General features: G+C 42.4%; 1 protein-coding gene across 6 annotated transcripts in view; it reads right to left on the reverse strand.

Moving 5' to 3' along the window:
* Positions 1 to 17,435, reverse strand: part of FRY (FRY microtubule binding protein) — a 598,740-nt gene that overhangs the window by 98,324 nt on the left and 482,981 nt on the right. For all 6 annotated transcript variants that reach the window (XM_069205570.1, XM_069205567.1, XM_069205566.1 and 3 more), the window contains exons 44-50: positions 16,405 to 17,012; positions 14,898 to 14,995; positions 14,611 to 14,781; positions 8,534 to 8,674; positions 6,146 to 6,325; positions 3,917 to 4,078; positions 320 to 394 (exon numbers count right to left, since the gene is read on the reverse strand). In XM_069205570.1, coding sequence (XP_069061671.1) covers positions 320 to 394; positions 3,917 to 4,078; positions 6,146 to 6,325; positions 8,534 to 8,674; positions 14,611 to 14,781; positions 14,898 to 14,995; positions 16,405 to 17,012 — 1,435 coding nt within the window. The remainder of the gene's footprint in view (positions 1 to 319; positions 395 to 3,916; positions 4,079 to 6,145; positions 6,326 to 8,533; positions 8,675 to 14,610; positions 14,782 to 14,897; positions 14,996 to 16,404; positions 17,013 to 17,435) is intronic.

The raw sequence follows: 17,435 nt of genomic DNA on the forward strand, positions 1-17,435 counted from the left end.
CAGCTCCTGGTTCCATTATGTTAGACTAACAACATTTTAACTTAATATAGCTATGCTGCTCGCAATCTGGAAAATGAAAGGTAACAAATAGCTAAAGCTTCTTGACAGGAGTGAAATTGTCAGTTACATTAAGAAAGTAAAATATAATTTTGTGAGTTCTCCAAACTTCTTTCCAATGCTAACTAGAAGCTGTAGAAATATCTTTGCGGACAGCTGATCTAATGAGAAACTATACCTTGAAGTCAGTCCTCTCATTAAGACAATTGTAGCTTATCTGTCAACATAAAAGTGCAAAAAGATGAAAATCATTCCCACTTACAGATGGGTTTTTGCTGAGACCCACTTCTTGTCCGCAGAGCGACAGAACATTCACTAGCTTTTCCCTTGTCTTTTTCTAAAAATAAAGAAACATTTATTTCACAGTTGTTTCAGGTTTTTAATTCGTCATAACAAACACGAGTGACAATATTTCTATACTCACTTGGTGATTTTCTTTGACACAAATAAATGTAAGTGAAGACACTGAATAAATAGCGGTGGTTGGGGAATATCATCAAATACTATATCAGCAAATATTAAGCATCTCTATTCAAGAGACATTAATATAGCCTTGTAGCCCACTGCCGTGAGCTATAGTGGTTGGTAAAGGCCGTAAGCCCCGAAGGCCTATAACAAGGGAAAGGGCCTAAAAAACCATTATAGCCTGAGGTAAAAAGTCAATAAGGCTATTAGATTGAACATTCCAACCACTGTGGGTCAACTGCTCCAAACCAGTGGGTCTTAACCTTTTGACTTCTGTGGACCATCAATGAATCATTATTAGAATCTCAGGGCCCTTGCCTAAGCATTTTTCAATGATTTGAACCTCAAAGCAGTACTCACGAAATACAGAAATAAGCATTCGAATAATTAAATATATTATTTAATTCATAAACAAATATGAAAAAAACATCGGCGGACGAGTTACTCTATCACCATGGTGACAGATATCCTGTCTGCCAAAATCGAAATTCCATTATATCCTATGGGATTTAGATTTAGGTGGATGGGATATCGGAGTAACTGGTCCACCAATATCTAAATCAGGCCCAACATTGTCATCTTAATGAGAAGGTTGGAACTTTTCTAAATTCAATTGAGGCCATTCATTGTCCATACTAAATCGTGTTTGATGCACTTACACTGCTCCCATGAATCAATCTGAGGATAGTTACTTACATTTTCGCCTCCCATTTCAAATTCCTTCACATTTCACAAAACTTTTAGAATTTTCAATTTTGCATACACTTTATTAATCTGTAAATGTTTTTTTTTTTTTTAATAGAAACAGACCCCTCAGTAGGCTTTGTGGATCTCCAGGGGTCCCTGGGCCACAGGTTAAGAACCACTGTAAACAAAAATATGGAGAACCAGAAAGACAAACATTGGGATCTTGGAGCAGAAGGCCCATGCCAGACATTACTAGCCCTGATCCACGTTTTCATTTTCAAAGGGGCTCTCAATGTTCTAAGGTTCTTTTATTATATATGTTATTCTGAAGCTTTGCACGCATCGGAACACAACATTTGTGGTATTTTGCATTGCTCTAAGATATGTCTGCCTTCTTTCCTCTTTTTATTATTTTAGCTTGAAAATTCACTTACATTATCTTCATATCCTATCCCCTGGCTCCAAACCATTATGCCACAGCATAGGTGGCAATATATGCTGATACCAAACCAGGACTGCAGTGTCACTGATAAAAACATTTAATGTATAAAATGTGTTTTTTAGGCTGATTTTCATCTAGAAGGAATCTCGTGGCACCAAGGCTGAATACAGTATTTCTTTTCTAGAAGCGCAGGCCTCTACATACAAGCGACAACACTACAGGGCAAATTGATTTTGCTGTAAATTTGATTCCAAAGGTTTTCCCAACAAAGCAATTCAAAGTGAACTAAAGGGCAGCTGGATGCTCAGGAACAATCTACAAAGAATTTTAGTATTGATCACAAACCTTACCAGAGGCACGTGACTTCTTTCTACTGGGGCTCTTTACCTACGTATGTTATTAATAGTTAAAATAGTCTTCCAGCCAGTGGTGTCAGACTCAATCCTGATGCTCCACAAGAGGTCACAGCTGAGGCTGTACTGCTTTGTGCAGCTTTGGAATACATTTTACTACCTATATTGACTGTGTATGGAATGCAAATTATAAGCAGACGGAAAAGAGAGCTCTGTGAAGGAATCATCTGACAGCCTTGGCTCTGAGTACAAAGGATTGCACACGATAGGGTGATGGTTTGTAGGATGCAACGATTTAATGTGAGTGTCAGTGGTCTTTATAGTCAGAGAAACAAAAGCAATGACTAGCTGCTGACCGAGAAGAAACCAGGTTCTTGTGTATGAATATTTGAAACTCTGAATGTTGTGTCTTGAGCAACATCTGGGTTTCTATTTAGTCTGACTACAAAGCTGCCAAATTCGTATGGGCAAGTAATAAGGCAAAGGCCTCCAGAATTAACACTCACATCCCAATGTCCATTACCTCCATTTGTGAGCCAAATCTGTTCTTGCTCGTATCTCTTGTCCTGGACTGCAGGAAGATGCTAAACGGATGGGCACAATTCACTGCGCTCTACAGCCTTTTTTTCTACTTTTTGTAAAACTAGAACCTCAAGAATCAGGCTACTGAGGGAATTGTTTTCATTGTAATATTGGAAGTTCGATATCTCTGGCTGTAAGGATGTCTCCCTCACTCTCATTACAGAGGTCACTGGAAAGATTTAACCTTGCTAGGGAGTCAGTCTCATAGGGACCACATGCCTTGGTCTGGAGGTCACTCTTTAGAATCCATTTCAAGAGACTGTGCGTCTGGTAAATACTTATAGCCAGACACCTGCTTATTGATTGGGAGTAAATGCCCTTTTTGATAACCAAAATTTACAATTGCATTCTTTCCATCACCCAAGATCACAATTCTATCCTTGCCCATCAAGATTCGATTGCTGGCCAGGTCAACACTTTCCGCAGTCATTTGAGAAAAATGAAGCACGTGCAGTGTTATGCCTTGAAGCTTCCCTTGTCTATTTTGTCAATAACCGCCATTTTTGGTACGCCCCAAACAGCCTTCACGAAAAACCTTTCACCCTCACATCAATCTGGTACGCTTCTTTTGTTCTATGTGGAATTAAATCCTTTGAAGATTATTAATCACAAAATAGTGAATAATCTAAGTCTGCTTGTGCGTTTTATTTTAATGCCAATTAAAGTAAATTTTAAAATCATCGACTTTAAGAATGTATTTGAATTTTACTTTCACAAAGGCCTAGAGACCAATAGAAAACACATTTGTACAGCGTTGTTCTTCCTTAGTTTCTCCTTCAGTGACTCTGTTAGCTTTCACTCAGCACTTCTAGCACAAACTACCACGTTTACTTTTCGCCGCAGCGGCCTTCAGGATACTAAGCAAACAGAGAATTCCAACCCAATACACACTGCAATGAATGGGTGTGGTGACTTTTTAGCTATGCCTGTAACTGGGCTATAAGTCCGGCCTACCTCTTACCCAAAAAACGTCTTAAAACAGTTAAAAAAAAAAGGTAAACTGAGTCATCCTTGACCTGCTATAAAGGTTGCTCCACTTGTCTTGTGGTAGGACAATGAATTTGCAACCACGTCTTGTGAATAACGGGCTGCCTATTTTGTTACTGCGTACACTATCAGGAGTGTGCTGTTCATCTTCTTTACATGGGCTGAACATGATGGGAAAAACAGCACTATGTGAAATGTTGTTTACCATGCAGTTAGGCCTCCCTACCAAAACAGCGCCATACTCATACCTGGTTTGGATTATTCACAAATTGTAACTCAAGTCGACTGGAAGGTCTTCATATCTATATGCTGAACACAACATACATACTTAAGTTAATATTACCTGGGAGGTCTGAGGTCTTTTCCAACTCACTGGGACCAGCACGTTGGAATTCGATCCAGAAGATGTCGAGGATGTACTGCGAGTGACCGGCATTGCTCTGCTCTTGCCATCACGGCCTGAGGAACTCTGCAGATCATCAAAGCGCCTTCCGATAATTGGAGTCTTCAAGGAGAGAAAAAGGAGAGCTTACTATGAAGTGGTCCGCTGAACGTACACTAGAAAATTGCAGAGAACCTGCATTAACTCCACCTGTGTCTTTGCTTGACGGATAGTCCGGACGTTCAAAATCTGCTTGAGTATCTGAACCATGCATTAAATCTTAATGTTTGCAGACTAAGCAATGAATGTGGCTTCCAGAATTTCCCCTCCCCGGAAGCACCTTATTTCTTAAGATACACAGACGAGTGCTACAAGGACAAAACGCGTTTTGGCTGCAGGCAGCTCCAATATAATGGGGCTGCAAGACCATTCAACTGCGACTTTATCTGACAGGCCATTCCCATTAAACATCACCAAGCAGACTATATTTATTATTTTACATCATGAAGAAGATGAAAAGCTGTAATTTGAAACCAATGGCAGAACGCTGCACCCATTAAAAAGGGCAAGTTGTTTTCGATTTGCTGCTGTCAGTTTTGCAAGCACTGCCCTCTACATCCCATCAAGAGAAGCAGATGCGAGCCCTGAACAGTTTCTGCTCTCTCAATAATTGATGAATGAACTGAGCTGCTCTCAGAATATGCACCAGCTCTCAGTGACGTAAAGAGTGAGATAGATGCTTTCTTCTCCGTGGAACATTTAGGAAGGGCCCAGCCTTACAGAGTGCTTGTTCAACAGACCACGCAGTTCAACGCTTAGCTGAAGGATTGCATGCAGAGACCGGGCTTCCTTCACAAGACTTCTTTCAGTACAGGCACTGAATGCACAGTGGGTATTGGGGGCAGCCAACCGTAGGGTGATATGAGCGCCCCCTGGCCCTCCCAAATCTCAGGGTGATTGGGGGATCAGGATAGCTCAGGCTAAGGTTGAGCTATTTTGGGCTTCATAGTGGATGGAGCCCAACATATATAACCAGCCATTTTAGGGCAAACAGCCACCATTTTTAGTAAGGGTGACACAGCGGGTGGTGGAGCAGAAGAGTTTTTTCCTGCCTGCCCTTCCCTATACTATGGTTTAAAGCTGGGCCTACATACGATTAGCACTGACCGAGTTTATTTGCTGTTTTAAGGCAGGCTTACGTTGGATACAGGTGCGCGGGGTTGGGGTGTCATGTTATGGTGGTGTCACTTGGAACAGGTGCTAGGCAGTTGGCTGATAGTTTGGCATGTTTTTTTAGGTTAAGTTTATTGTTGTTGACATCGGCGAATCAGTATAAATAGAAGGGGTCAACGAGGGCACACTTGTTTGAGGCAGGACATAAAATGTTACGCTTACATAGTTAGATGTTAATAGATGTACGTCAAGTGTTAGAGGAAGTTAAAGGTCACCGCTAGGTGAGTGCATCAGGGTAAGAGAGACAAGGGCAGAATAATTCTGTTGAAGGCGGGGAATTCAGGGGTGGGAGACCGTGACCATAGGTAACATGCCGTCTAGTGAGATTTAGTTTTATAAAGACATAAGGGCCTAGGGTTGTTTTTGTGATGTGCACCTGTTTCAATAAAGTCACCTTTCCCACCCTTAAAATTGCGTACTTGGTCTGTGCTGCTCCCCTCTCATCCAATCCTAAGGTGTCTTTACATTGTCTCAGGAGCAACCGTGCTACAGTGACGGGCACCCAGACGATACCAAGATATAGTCATTGGACCAGGTCTTAATACTAATATTATCTCATGTGGACATGGCTCATGTTAGATCTAGAAATATGCTCTAAAGAGCAGGACATTTAAACCCAGTGATAAAGCAAAGTGTGGGCCTGCTAAACTGGAATTCAACACAAGCGCCTAGAAGCATTATTTATCAAAGTTTATTGATAGGTCACATGTTTTGACGCACATTCTCTATTACAAAGCATAACTTAGACTGTACTGGAAACTGATTTATTCCTCAAAATGGCCACTTCAATTGCGTCTATGAGAGACAGTGCCTGCACTGTTAACATGTGCCTTGCACTACCACTTTTTGTGCTTCCATCGCACAGAATTCCAACATGCCTGTGCTATTTGTCTATGCTAGATGTGAGCGTCTGTATTACATGGGATACATATTTTCACCAACCATGCCTCACTTTACCTCAGAAATGTCAAAGTGAAACTCAAGAGTTTTTCCAGGTAATTCCTTGGATGTGCTGTTCCAAAGTCGACTTATCTCCATTTTCGATAGGCCGCTGTGCTTGTGTGCAGGCAACACCAGGCTTGCAGATCGAGAAACCACCAGCTTCAGAATGTTGAGAGCTTCTTTCCAGTGGATGCTCTTTCAAATACAAAACAGAAATCAGCCAAAGTGTGTGAATATATGGGAGTACTCACTATGTTTGTTCATTAATGCATGATTTCAACAATAAAACAACTAATCACATCTTCAGTGCCTAGTCGTTAAGTTTAACATAACGAAACTACACGATGAAAAGAACTGTTTTAATTCCTCTGACCAACTAGTAAATACTCTGGGAGCATCACACTACATTGTTTTTAAAATGCCTCTGCAAATCAGAAAAAAAAGCTTTGAACCGGCCTTAATGGAGACAGTATCAATAATCGATCACTACATTTGACGCTTTCTGATACATACACTAAAAACAAATACGACAAATAAATCAAAATTAGAGTGGTATACCCTGGGAGTGGTGAAAGAGAGAACAACCGAGTAAGAAAGATGGAGAGACAGAAGAAAGCAGAAATGAGAACACAGGGGCGGAGAGGAAGAGGAGGAGGGGACCAAAGAATTATGACTTGGGAAATTCCCAAGGGTATGGGGGTCTCCATCCTTCCATCCTAAACAGCATCCCAGATTATTGCTACAATTTTCCTCAATAATCTTCTCCCTGGCCTCATAAGCAAATTGGTTATGTGACAGCACGAATGAGCCATGGGGACCAACATCCTATATGGTCATAAAGCTTCGAGAAGCGTAGCAAGGACGGGTTTGCAGACGCGTGCAATGATTAGGATGGAGAGCCTCGACCATGGGATTCCTCAACCTCCCCACCCAAAAAAAACCTTTTTCTTTGATATCCTCCTCTTCTTCCTCCTCTACTCCAAACCCTTGGCATTAAAACATACCTGCTTGGCTTCTCATGCCACTGCTTGCCAGATGCCACCCACATTTTTGTCTCCATCTTTCCCCTTCATCATGCACGCCATGCTTGCATAAACGACTCCCTTCCTGCTAAGGGCACTGGCTAGAACCCATCTGTAAAACTGATCCCAGCCACGAATAAGATCACCTACTTTACCTCATTGTCCTCCCGTACAAAACAATCAAAATCTCTTTTGCCTTTTCTAACCATAACATACTCCCCCACTCTTAACACTGAACTTGGACTCTGAAGCTTAATCAACACAACAGTCACTTCCATCTGGTAAACATCTGCAGAATTCACCTCCCATCCACCTACCGAGCAGAAAAGCCCACCACATTCTTTCGCATTTGGTAAACCAGACCACACAACACCCTTCCTAATCAGCCTTTATTCAAGCTCGTTTCTTACGTCCTCAACCTAAGTACCGTATCCTGTCCTGCCTGACGCATTCACATGTCTCCTCCGGCAAGGCAAGTGTCACTCTGTGATTCCGACAAACCCAAGAAGTGTCAAACGATCTATGAAGCATCAGTTTAACTGCATCATGTGTCGCTCTGAAGCCACTGGCGTTGTCGGAGATGGATTTTGTGCTACAGCGCAGCAAAAGGAACTTCGCTTATTTACTGATGTTGTATAATCTTGACTCATTTCCCTCCGGATGCTTGGCAAGTCCTTATCGGCCGAGTCTGGTGGCTCACTGGTTTAATCTATGAACTGCACAAATTGGTGCTTAGCCTCAATGTCACAGGTTCAAATCATGGGAAGTCAACAGAGCCTTTTACACTTCCGAGGTTGATAAAGTAGGTACCACTGAGCTGGGTACAGCAAACGTGAACGCCTTGAGTATGTAAATGCAGCCCTCACAAGCGATTTCAATTGAAAATAGAACTGTGGATAATCACAGGTTCACAGCGTCCTCGTGATCCAGAAAAGTGGAAGCTACTAAAGCACAAAACTCAAGGATACAAGCCAGGATTTATTCTTTTAAAAATTGAGATTTGTGGATTTCGATGCTGAAGGTACCTGTGGCTCAATTAAAACAATAACAACTCGAAGGAGAATCAAATTTAGCAGCACAAAACCAAATTTGTCACTAAATACTGTTTTGGGCTACCATACAAGATAATATAAACTAAACAGTGCTTCTTGTGTTAAAATCAGGAGTGAAATGAAAATGCAAAATGCCTTCGCCAAAATTGTACCCCTGCATAGCACATGCCCAGCTCTTCAAGCTCTGCAGCTGCTCTGGTGACCTCAAACCACGATCATTTTCCACATCCCCTGCTGTACACGCAGGGGTCAGATGTAAGCATACATTCTGCACCGCACAGAGAATATAATATCCCATGGCACAACACTAACTCACAGTAGGCACTCACCTGCACGTATTTTTCAATGGTCTTCAATACTTCTAAGTTAAATTGCTTCACAGGAATGCCCGAAAGGTCCATGTGACAAAGAAGGCTATAAATCATTTGCAAGAGAGATTGCTGCATGCATGGTAGACCTTTCTCTAGCAGCTGAGGAGCAAAAGAAATACAAGAATATCATTTGTGCTCCTTTCCTTAAAAACATTCTTTAAACATAAAAAATAAAACAGAAGATAAAGTCTAAAGCAAACCAAAACTAGTGCTAGATATTGAGATAAAGTGAAGTATTGGGACCAGGTTATATAAAAAGAAGCTAGTGTGATAACGCACGAAGAAATGCCAATGTACCACCTGCGAGCAGTGTAAGGGCACACTTTCTCAGGGTGCGCTTATGCAACTGAGCATTCGGTGGCCCTGCTTGCCAGTTCCCAGCCACTATGTAAAGGCACTCTAGTGGATCACAGCCTGTGAGTGAGTGAACAACAGTGGGAGTTCCAACCCACTCCTCCATGGGTGGGTCAGAGGCTTGCCAGTACAGAAGCTGATTGCTCAACCCTGGGAATCTTTCCGGCTCTCGACCAGGAACCCCCAGACTGCTCTGGAAGGAGCCTTGCCATAGGGATCCCCTGGCACCTGCTGAATCAAGGGTGGGTGGTGATAAAGTGTTACTACCTCCTCGGTGGCCTGCCTTCGTCAGGAGGGGAGGTCGTTCTAATGAGAACATGCATAGGGTCAAAGCTAATTAAATTGCTCCGGGCCTCTTGTTTTCAAATGCATAGGCCAACGCATTCTTTAAACTGTGGGGCTGATGTCCTAGGAAGGGCATAAAAACCCATCAGTACAGTGGAAGAGCAATTTAGGCAAAACAACGGAATCAAAGCTGAATCCAGAACACGACGCCAAATTCATCCTCAAAGAGCAGTGCTGCCAGGAAACCAGGCCAATCAACCTACAACGAAACACTTCAATGCCTAATAATAAACATTGTTCTTCCAGTGTGCTGAAAAAGATTGATTCCAGTGTGTTGACAGAATGCATACCTACACATAAGTTCTAACTGAGCGTATTGACTAGATCGACCTTTTGTCCCCTACTGACCTGTCACTGCTTGAAATGTCCACTATTTCAATGTATATGTTTTGCTGAGCTTTACTGAAGCAAATTATAAAATTAACATAAATAAGAATTTCCGTAACATACAATAAAAAATACACACTTGCGAATTATAAACAGTAAAACAAGCAACATGTGTGGAACAATCCTTCTAAAGTGCCAAAAAACACAGAAAGAACACATCTGGTTTAAAGAGCAATTTGTAATATGTGTACAGCATTTTCCATAGGCACTCCAGCTGACGCGAACATATGGCTCTTTCCACTGAGTAAACAAATATGCAAAGCGCGCCACAGTTTTATATCACAGGAATTGCCTACCTAAGGAGCACGCTACTTACGATACCAAGTCGTTTATATATATATATATTTTTTTAATCTCCTTGCTAACAACACATCTTAGGTCCGGTCACTGGGTAGCACCTGACAAACTTTCTACGGGCAGGACTGCAGGTTGCAGCAATGACCACCGGAGGTCGCTCAAACAACGTTCCTGAAGTCTACTTTTCTTTTTGTACTGTAGTTTGACCCTGGCCAGGGGATAAGACGACGGGTCGGGTGGCGCTCTTAAGAAAAAGTGCAATTGCCTCCCATTTACATATTCAACATTTGAACAAAGTGGGGCAGTTTCAAATGGGTGGAGAGAGGAGTTTGGTGCTGCGAATCTTATTAAAAAACATTAGTGTGCCTACTAAAACCACCAACTCTCTCTTCTTTCTCTCTTCTCTCTCTCTACTTCAATTTCACACGAAACTGAACATTAAACTTCGAGGGCCTTCGCAGGTTCCAATGGTGCGATGACCATGGTACACGGTATAAATGGCTCAGCAGCCCCTGCTCTTTGCTGTGCTCCTTAGACAGAACCCAGTCATTGGCTGAGCAGAACCAGTGCTTTGGATGGGCAGGTACTGTCTGGTACGGAGTAACTGCCCTACTTTAATTTGAGAGAGAAGAGTGCCCTGCAATTCTCAGCACTGCTGCAATATATTTAATAGGAGAGTACCTGCATTCTACTTGAGTTAACAGGTAATGTGAAAAGTAAGTACATGCACTTCTGTGCATCCATTTAAATCAGTGGTTCCCAACATTTTAATGTCGGTGGACCCCCACTTTATTATCACGAGAACCCCAACTGAATCATAATTGGAATCCAATGACCCTCGCCCCCCACCCTCACCCCCCCCCACTGAGTCATTACTGAAAGCTGGGGACCTAATCTGTTAAAATTATTTAATGTTCCAAGCAGTCGCGAACCCCCTGAGGAGGCTTTACGGACCCCCAGGGGTCCCCGGGCCACATATTGGGAACCACTGAGCAAAACGACCGCATGGGAAACTGTCTCCTGAACCACCTCCCTCCACTTTGGAGCCGGTCAGGCTCATCCTAGATAGTACAAGGACTCCTTCCTCTTTTCCTGGGGCCACAGTGTTACCCAGTACCCCTCTCTCTCTTGATTAGGTTACTGCAGGCCGAGCCTGCTGTCAGCAGCTCTCGCTGTTCGAGGTGGTGCGCTCCACGCAAAGTCCACCAAATGGTGATTTTCTGCTGTTTGCCTTTGCCCAGCTGATGTTATGGTGGCCCGTGGCTAGTGAGCCTGCATATGCCTATTTAGGTGAGCATTAGCGGCAGCAAAACTGGCAGTGGAGCGGCTGTGTTCAGTTGGTGCTGTTTGAGGTCAGGTTGGTCTTACATTTCGGTTACTTCATGGAGCTCAAACAAAGGTCCTCCCTCCAAACAGACCTAGAAGTACCAGCTGCAGCCATGGTGATATCAGGGTGTTGATCAATGTCCTCCCAGATGACAGAGAAAATTTTCATCCTGGGCACAGTTCAGTGGGACAGCTACCTTCTCCCAGCAGATTAACCTGAAAGGATTGTTGGAAAACTTCTGTAAGGCCTCACGGCTATGGACACTTCAATGGTCACCAACACCGCAGGGACACCCAAGATAGTCAGACTTCACCCCTCAGCTTGAGCGGTGCAGGCCCTCCAAGTTGCAGCAGCAGATCCTGTTCCCAGCTATCACAATACCTTTGCTGTCCCCCTCTTCTAAGCATCATCCCTCTTGAACAAGGATACCTCTAGTGCCCCTCCCCATCTCTTAAGCAGCCAATCAGATCCTTCCTTCAAGGCAGGCATCTGGTCGTGAAATTGGTTAAGTGGAGTTTGCAGTCCACATTCCATCTTTAGAATACAAAAGAGTTTCTCGGTGTCCACTGGAGTAGGTCCCCAGATTCTGCTAGATTATTGGCTGGAAGTGTCTGTCCCATTTGCATGCTAAAGTTGCAGACCGCGTTTGTGCATACCAACAGTCGACTTTGAGACCATTTTGGGCAGTGCTTGCCTTTTGCTTATTCCTCAAAGACTGGACCTTGCCATGGTCTTTGTCTTCAGTTGTCAGCAGGAAGGTGGGGTGGGTTTGGGAGCCTTCTATCGGGGCACAGAACAGATCCTTTTAAAATTAGAGCTATAACGAATGTTGAATTATTATGAGCCTCGAGCTACTCTTATTAACAAATGTCACTTTTCATACCGGTAGCCAGACTGAATTGAGCGCTCAGAAGAATACATCGACAAAAGAAGTCAATCTACCTTTCTCAATGGCAGAGATTAAACGCTTTTTATTGACTAACAGTTGTTGCACAACAAGTTCGACTTTATCAAGGAATACCGTATACAATAAGGCATAGGAGTGGAAGTGGATTCAGCGTGATCTTCAACTTTGGTACAAGTTATGTGAACTGTAGATTTATTTTTTGTGTACATGATTATAGCTCGATGGAATCAGAATATATTAAATTGAAGTTCTATAACATTTCTTACTCTGTAATTTATCCACGGTTCTGTAGAGCCTATAATGATATCAGGCAGCACCAGCTGGCAGTAGTAGTATTAACACAACATCTTGCAGGATTACCCCATGATACGGGGAATAGTGGTGTGCCTTGGACTGGTCACTTCGCTATTAGTTCTTGGTATCTTTAGGGCTAGAGAGAGAGATCCTTTAGACTCAGGCTGGCTTTGGAAGAAGGAGAGGGTCTAAGTAACACAGACCTTGATACGTGCAACTTTCTTCCATGAGTAGGTGGAGACGTACTCGGGACAATTCAGCAATACCTCATCCTCTTTTCCTAAAAGATGTAGGTGAATCAGGCTTTTCATGAGGACTCTGAGAAGAATACTTGACACCGTATTGTTTTTAAAAAATTGTGCTAGCTCAGCTTTTTATTAAAAAAATAATGTATTCAAATTTATGAAGGATGAGAACTCAAGAAGAACTGTACTGACATTAGGAGTTAAATGCTTGGGAGAGAAAGTGTCAAAGGTCATTTATTTGAACAACGAAACGACCAAGAGGGAATTAATTAGCAGACAGCGTGCAGAAATGTTACAGAGATTTAAAAATCATTTAAGAGAAACAGTGGTATAATGAAATTAGCACTTCTTACCGGAATTAAGATTACTTTTGACCGCTTGTATTTCCGGAAGTAATTAAAACACAGATGATCTGCTCCGTATAAAAGTAAAACTCTAAGCATGTATTCGCGCACAGAAGAATTCTCCGAACTCCCATCTTGAAACTACAATCAGTCTTGACACCGGAGCACAACGGATGACCAGGCCAGAAGACTCTAAGAAGATCAAGTGTGCCCACGGATGCCAGCTCTTTCGGAAGATGGGGCTCTTGGCTTCATTTATCGGGTAGACACCAAGGCAGACAGCTCAGACCTCACTGGAACCATGCATCATTTATCATCCCTATGTTAATTCCAGGAATTTATATTTAGAGATAGGCTGACTTTTAGCTTCAGTATGCAAGATGCAGACACCAAGGTCTAATCTCCATAGTTGGAATTTTGTAACTGAGCAGTCTTTTTCCTATTTATAAAAATCTTCTTGAGATGTAAATTGCATTGTATTAAATAATTGCAAACATTAAAAAGCTGTTCACTCTTTACATTCAGAATGTCCCTATACCAGTTATTGATGGTTCATGATGGCATGGAACCAAGTATGGATACAAAACACAAGGCTTTGAGGTAATCCATGCAAGGTGAAAATGACTACACCGTTATTTCTTCCAGAATTGGGCTTTGTTAGCACACTGTCAAGAACATTCACTGACCAGGCAAAAAGGAATAAAATCAGGCTGGTCATTTGTCTAAGCACCAACTGATAGGAGAAGGACACAACAGCATCACCTGTTGGAGCAATACATTGATTTTGTGGCACCACACCCATCCTAGCTTTAGTCACCCTGGCCCACATTGATGAACACTCAGCACCGGTACTAGAAGTCTGCAAGATGGTGAAAAACAAGATATCATTGCTGTTGACATCATGGTAGCGACAAGTTCACCACGTTTGATATGAGAGAGCCAAAGACATTCATACATGGGCACGAGGAACTGCCTCATACTTGTGACTGAGCTATACTTTGTGATACCCACATCTCGGTACTGGCAAGCCCAGCCATTGAGGCATAGTAGCCTCAAAGAGGGCGTGGTCACCATCAAAAGATACCAGGGTTTAAACCACACCGAGGTCCTGTCACGTGCCACGACCCCAGCCGCTGAGCAAATTCTCGGTTGAGAACACAGACTTTCTCTTTGATCCCTCCAACAAGGTGCACAATAACAAACAAGCATCAATATGGTGTAGGTGAGAAGTTTGTCAGCAATGAATCTCGGGGGAAACCAATATCATACAGCTTAATAACATGGCAATTATAAGTAGATTCCTTCACTTCTTTTATGCATCTCTGCACTGAGATCCATTCATCTTTCTGTGGAATCGTTTATTGAATGCATCATTGGGTTAAACTGTCAACGTTGAAACCAGGTAACTCAAGCTCTTCCATTTGATGAAATTGTGTGCCTTTGGGCAAAATAAGAGCGTCTCTCTTTAATGCAGCATTAGACAGCAGCACAACCATGCAGACATTTACAAACTAATAGTACAACTAAGTGCTTACCTCAGCCAAGTATGTCACCATGTTCAGAGTTATGTCTGTGAATGCTTCGTGGAGATAGCGGCAAACAACGTTCACCCAGGTGGCACAGTCTCTCGTGTAAGTATGCGTCTTATAGAGGGTCATGACGTGTGCAAGGTTTGATAGCTTTGGGTTCTTTTCTTCCAGACACACCTGGTGAAGAGTCACATTACGATTGGTTAAGAACTTGCAGGTGACTGATAAGCAAGGGGCAAACAGCTAACGTGAACAATGCCTGTAAGGATAAGCATGGAAGAGGTGTTTCCTACCTGAGCAATCCTTTCTGCAACATCCTTACAGAACTGGTTCGGGGTGTCAAAGTGCTGGATCAAATGAGGCAGGAGACACAAGACATTCAATGGGAAACCTAGTGCAGACAATACAATCAGGGCAGGCCTTTGGTAGGAGAACAACAGCATTTCACAGCAACAACACATTTCGTATATCAGGGAATAAACACAGTAAATAATCATGCTGATTCCTGCACTAAATAATGACATCAATGGAATGACTTGAAGAACAACGCCTTGTGTTTCAGGGTTTTATCCGCATAAACACATACATGTAGTTTAAATGTGCAATGAAGATTTTGGGGGTGATTCACAAAGGTATGGGATTAGCCGTGTTTACATTTTTCCTTTTCGTAATAATCTTTCCAAAGATGATTGGTTTCTCATTTGGGTTTAAGTTAGGTGGTTAGTTAAGTGCAGAAAGTGCAGTCCTCAAACTTAGTGAATAGCTAGAAAATTGCAACGTTGTGGGTGTTGGCCAAATGAGCATTGCATGTGTGTGTCTTGCCAATCCTGGAACTGCCCACGGATGCCCACATTTACATTAACTTTACGCAGAGGCAGGACATACCTAACTTAGAAGGTTGTACCAACTCCTGGTTTTGAATATTACGTGTGGTATGCTACTTACACAGTATCTTTTTGTGTATGCTCGGCTTGCCTGGGCAAAAAGCTTAGTGAATATGGCCCGTGGTGTATTAAAATTATAGTCTTTAAAATTAACAATCACCATTCCCTAAATATAAATACATTTTCTTTTCATTATATTTAAACGGCTTTCAAAAACAATCTACACCTTTATAAAGGCCAATGTATTTAAGGATATTAAAATTTAAGGATATCACAAACATATTCCCATTTAATAGACTTTTCTTTCTATCAAGCAATGAAAAAGAAGTCTTGTTCAGGTGAGTATAAAAAATCGAACCAGACTTCAATAGCAATGGCATCACAAGCTCCAGAAAGTGTGCAACAGAGCTGCATAGCTCTTTAAAAGAATGCACATTGTGAGCTCTAATAAACGGCCTCTGATGTGAGAGCAGTGTTCTATGATTTGGGGACCATCTAATCTGTAGGGAATGCATGCATGCCCCTCTCCCTATGACCCAAATGTTTTAATGTTATTTAAAGCACTTCACAGGTCTGAATCCGTGACAGTATTAAACTAATACTGAACGATAATTGGAAAAGCAATTTATTTTATATAGTACTTTATACTGCTACTAATAGATAATAAATACAACGGTACTCCATTTACCCAACTCAGAAAAACAAGGCTGCGTTGGCCTTCTCAGAATATGCACAAGCAGATCACACCAAATGCCAGTACCTCATCGGTCTTAAAACAGATCACTGATGCACTTGTATACTTCTTAAAGAGCCATGTTGATGACGAGTGCAATTATATCTCAGGGTGCATCATTGCTGTGTAACCTGGCTTGCATAATCATTTTTAAAAAAGCATTAGGAGGTGTTTAGGCCTTACCTATTGCTTGAGAGGCATCCACCATGGATATACGCGACACCGGCGTCAGGGTGCTGAAGAGCTGGAGCGTCAGATCTGTCGTAGTGAGAGAAGTGAATCCTTTCAACAGCAGTTGCTGTAAGCCGGAAAAGTCAGTCCATTTTAGCTGACCCTGCAACTTCTCCAGCTTGTCCCTATTTTCGGTCTTCTCAAGGGGTAAGTGGGAAAGCAGTTTATTAAGCAACCTTAAAGCCATCAGATACTCAAATTCAAAGTCCGACTCCATCAAAGCGACAGCCACCCAAAAGATGGTGGCTAGGAGGTTGGTCGGGTTATTGATATGGGAGGGGTCCGTGATGCTGTCTTTCAGAGAGGAAGAACTCCTGGTTTTCGAGGCCACGCCTTGCTGTGTGCAGGCCTGAATCCTGTCCAGTGTGGCGCTGCGTGGTGGGTCAGACGACTTGTCCACATCACCAAACTTCTTTGGAACAGAGAAGCTTCTTTGGTGTCTACTGCGTTCTGCGGTGGTGGTATTGCCACCCAAGCCTCCAGCGTTTACATTTAATTGCCCAGTGCTTTTCCGGTTTGCAGTCTGTTTGGCCCCTGAACTCAGATCAGGCGAGGATGACCTGAATAAAGTGTAGATTTTCATAAGTTAATCAAACAGGTGAAATTTTGTTAGCAACCCCCCCAAAAAAATATACATTAAATCCACATCGTTACCTTTACCACAATGCATAGAGAGGTGCAAAACTCATTAAAGAACCAGTCTAATGCCTGCACTTTATTAAAAGCAGTAACTGGTCTTAGCTGGACAACAAAACTACCTGCCTTTCTCGTTGCCTCACCATAATGTTTAGATTTGGATACAATGGGTACACAAATAAAGACAGTAACTGATGTCATAAGGCTACTAAGAAAGTGATTGTCTGTCAATATGACATCATAAAATATCTCCTTCTACATTGGTTTAGCTTTAGTCACTGTTCAACCTTGCTATTTACACCAATTTCACAGGCTTACATTATGGAGATTTTTTAACCAACCAAGAA

Source organism: Pleurodeles waltl, chromosome 8, assembly GCF_031143425.1.
Source record: "Pleurodeles waltl isolate 20211129_DDA chromosome 8, aPleWal1.hap1.20221129, whole genome shotgun sequence".
Lineage (NCBI taxonomy): Eukaryota > Metazoa > Chordata > Amphibia > Caudata > Salamandridae > Pleurodeles > Pleurodeles waltl.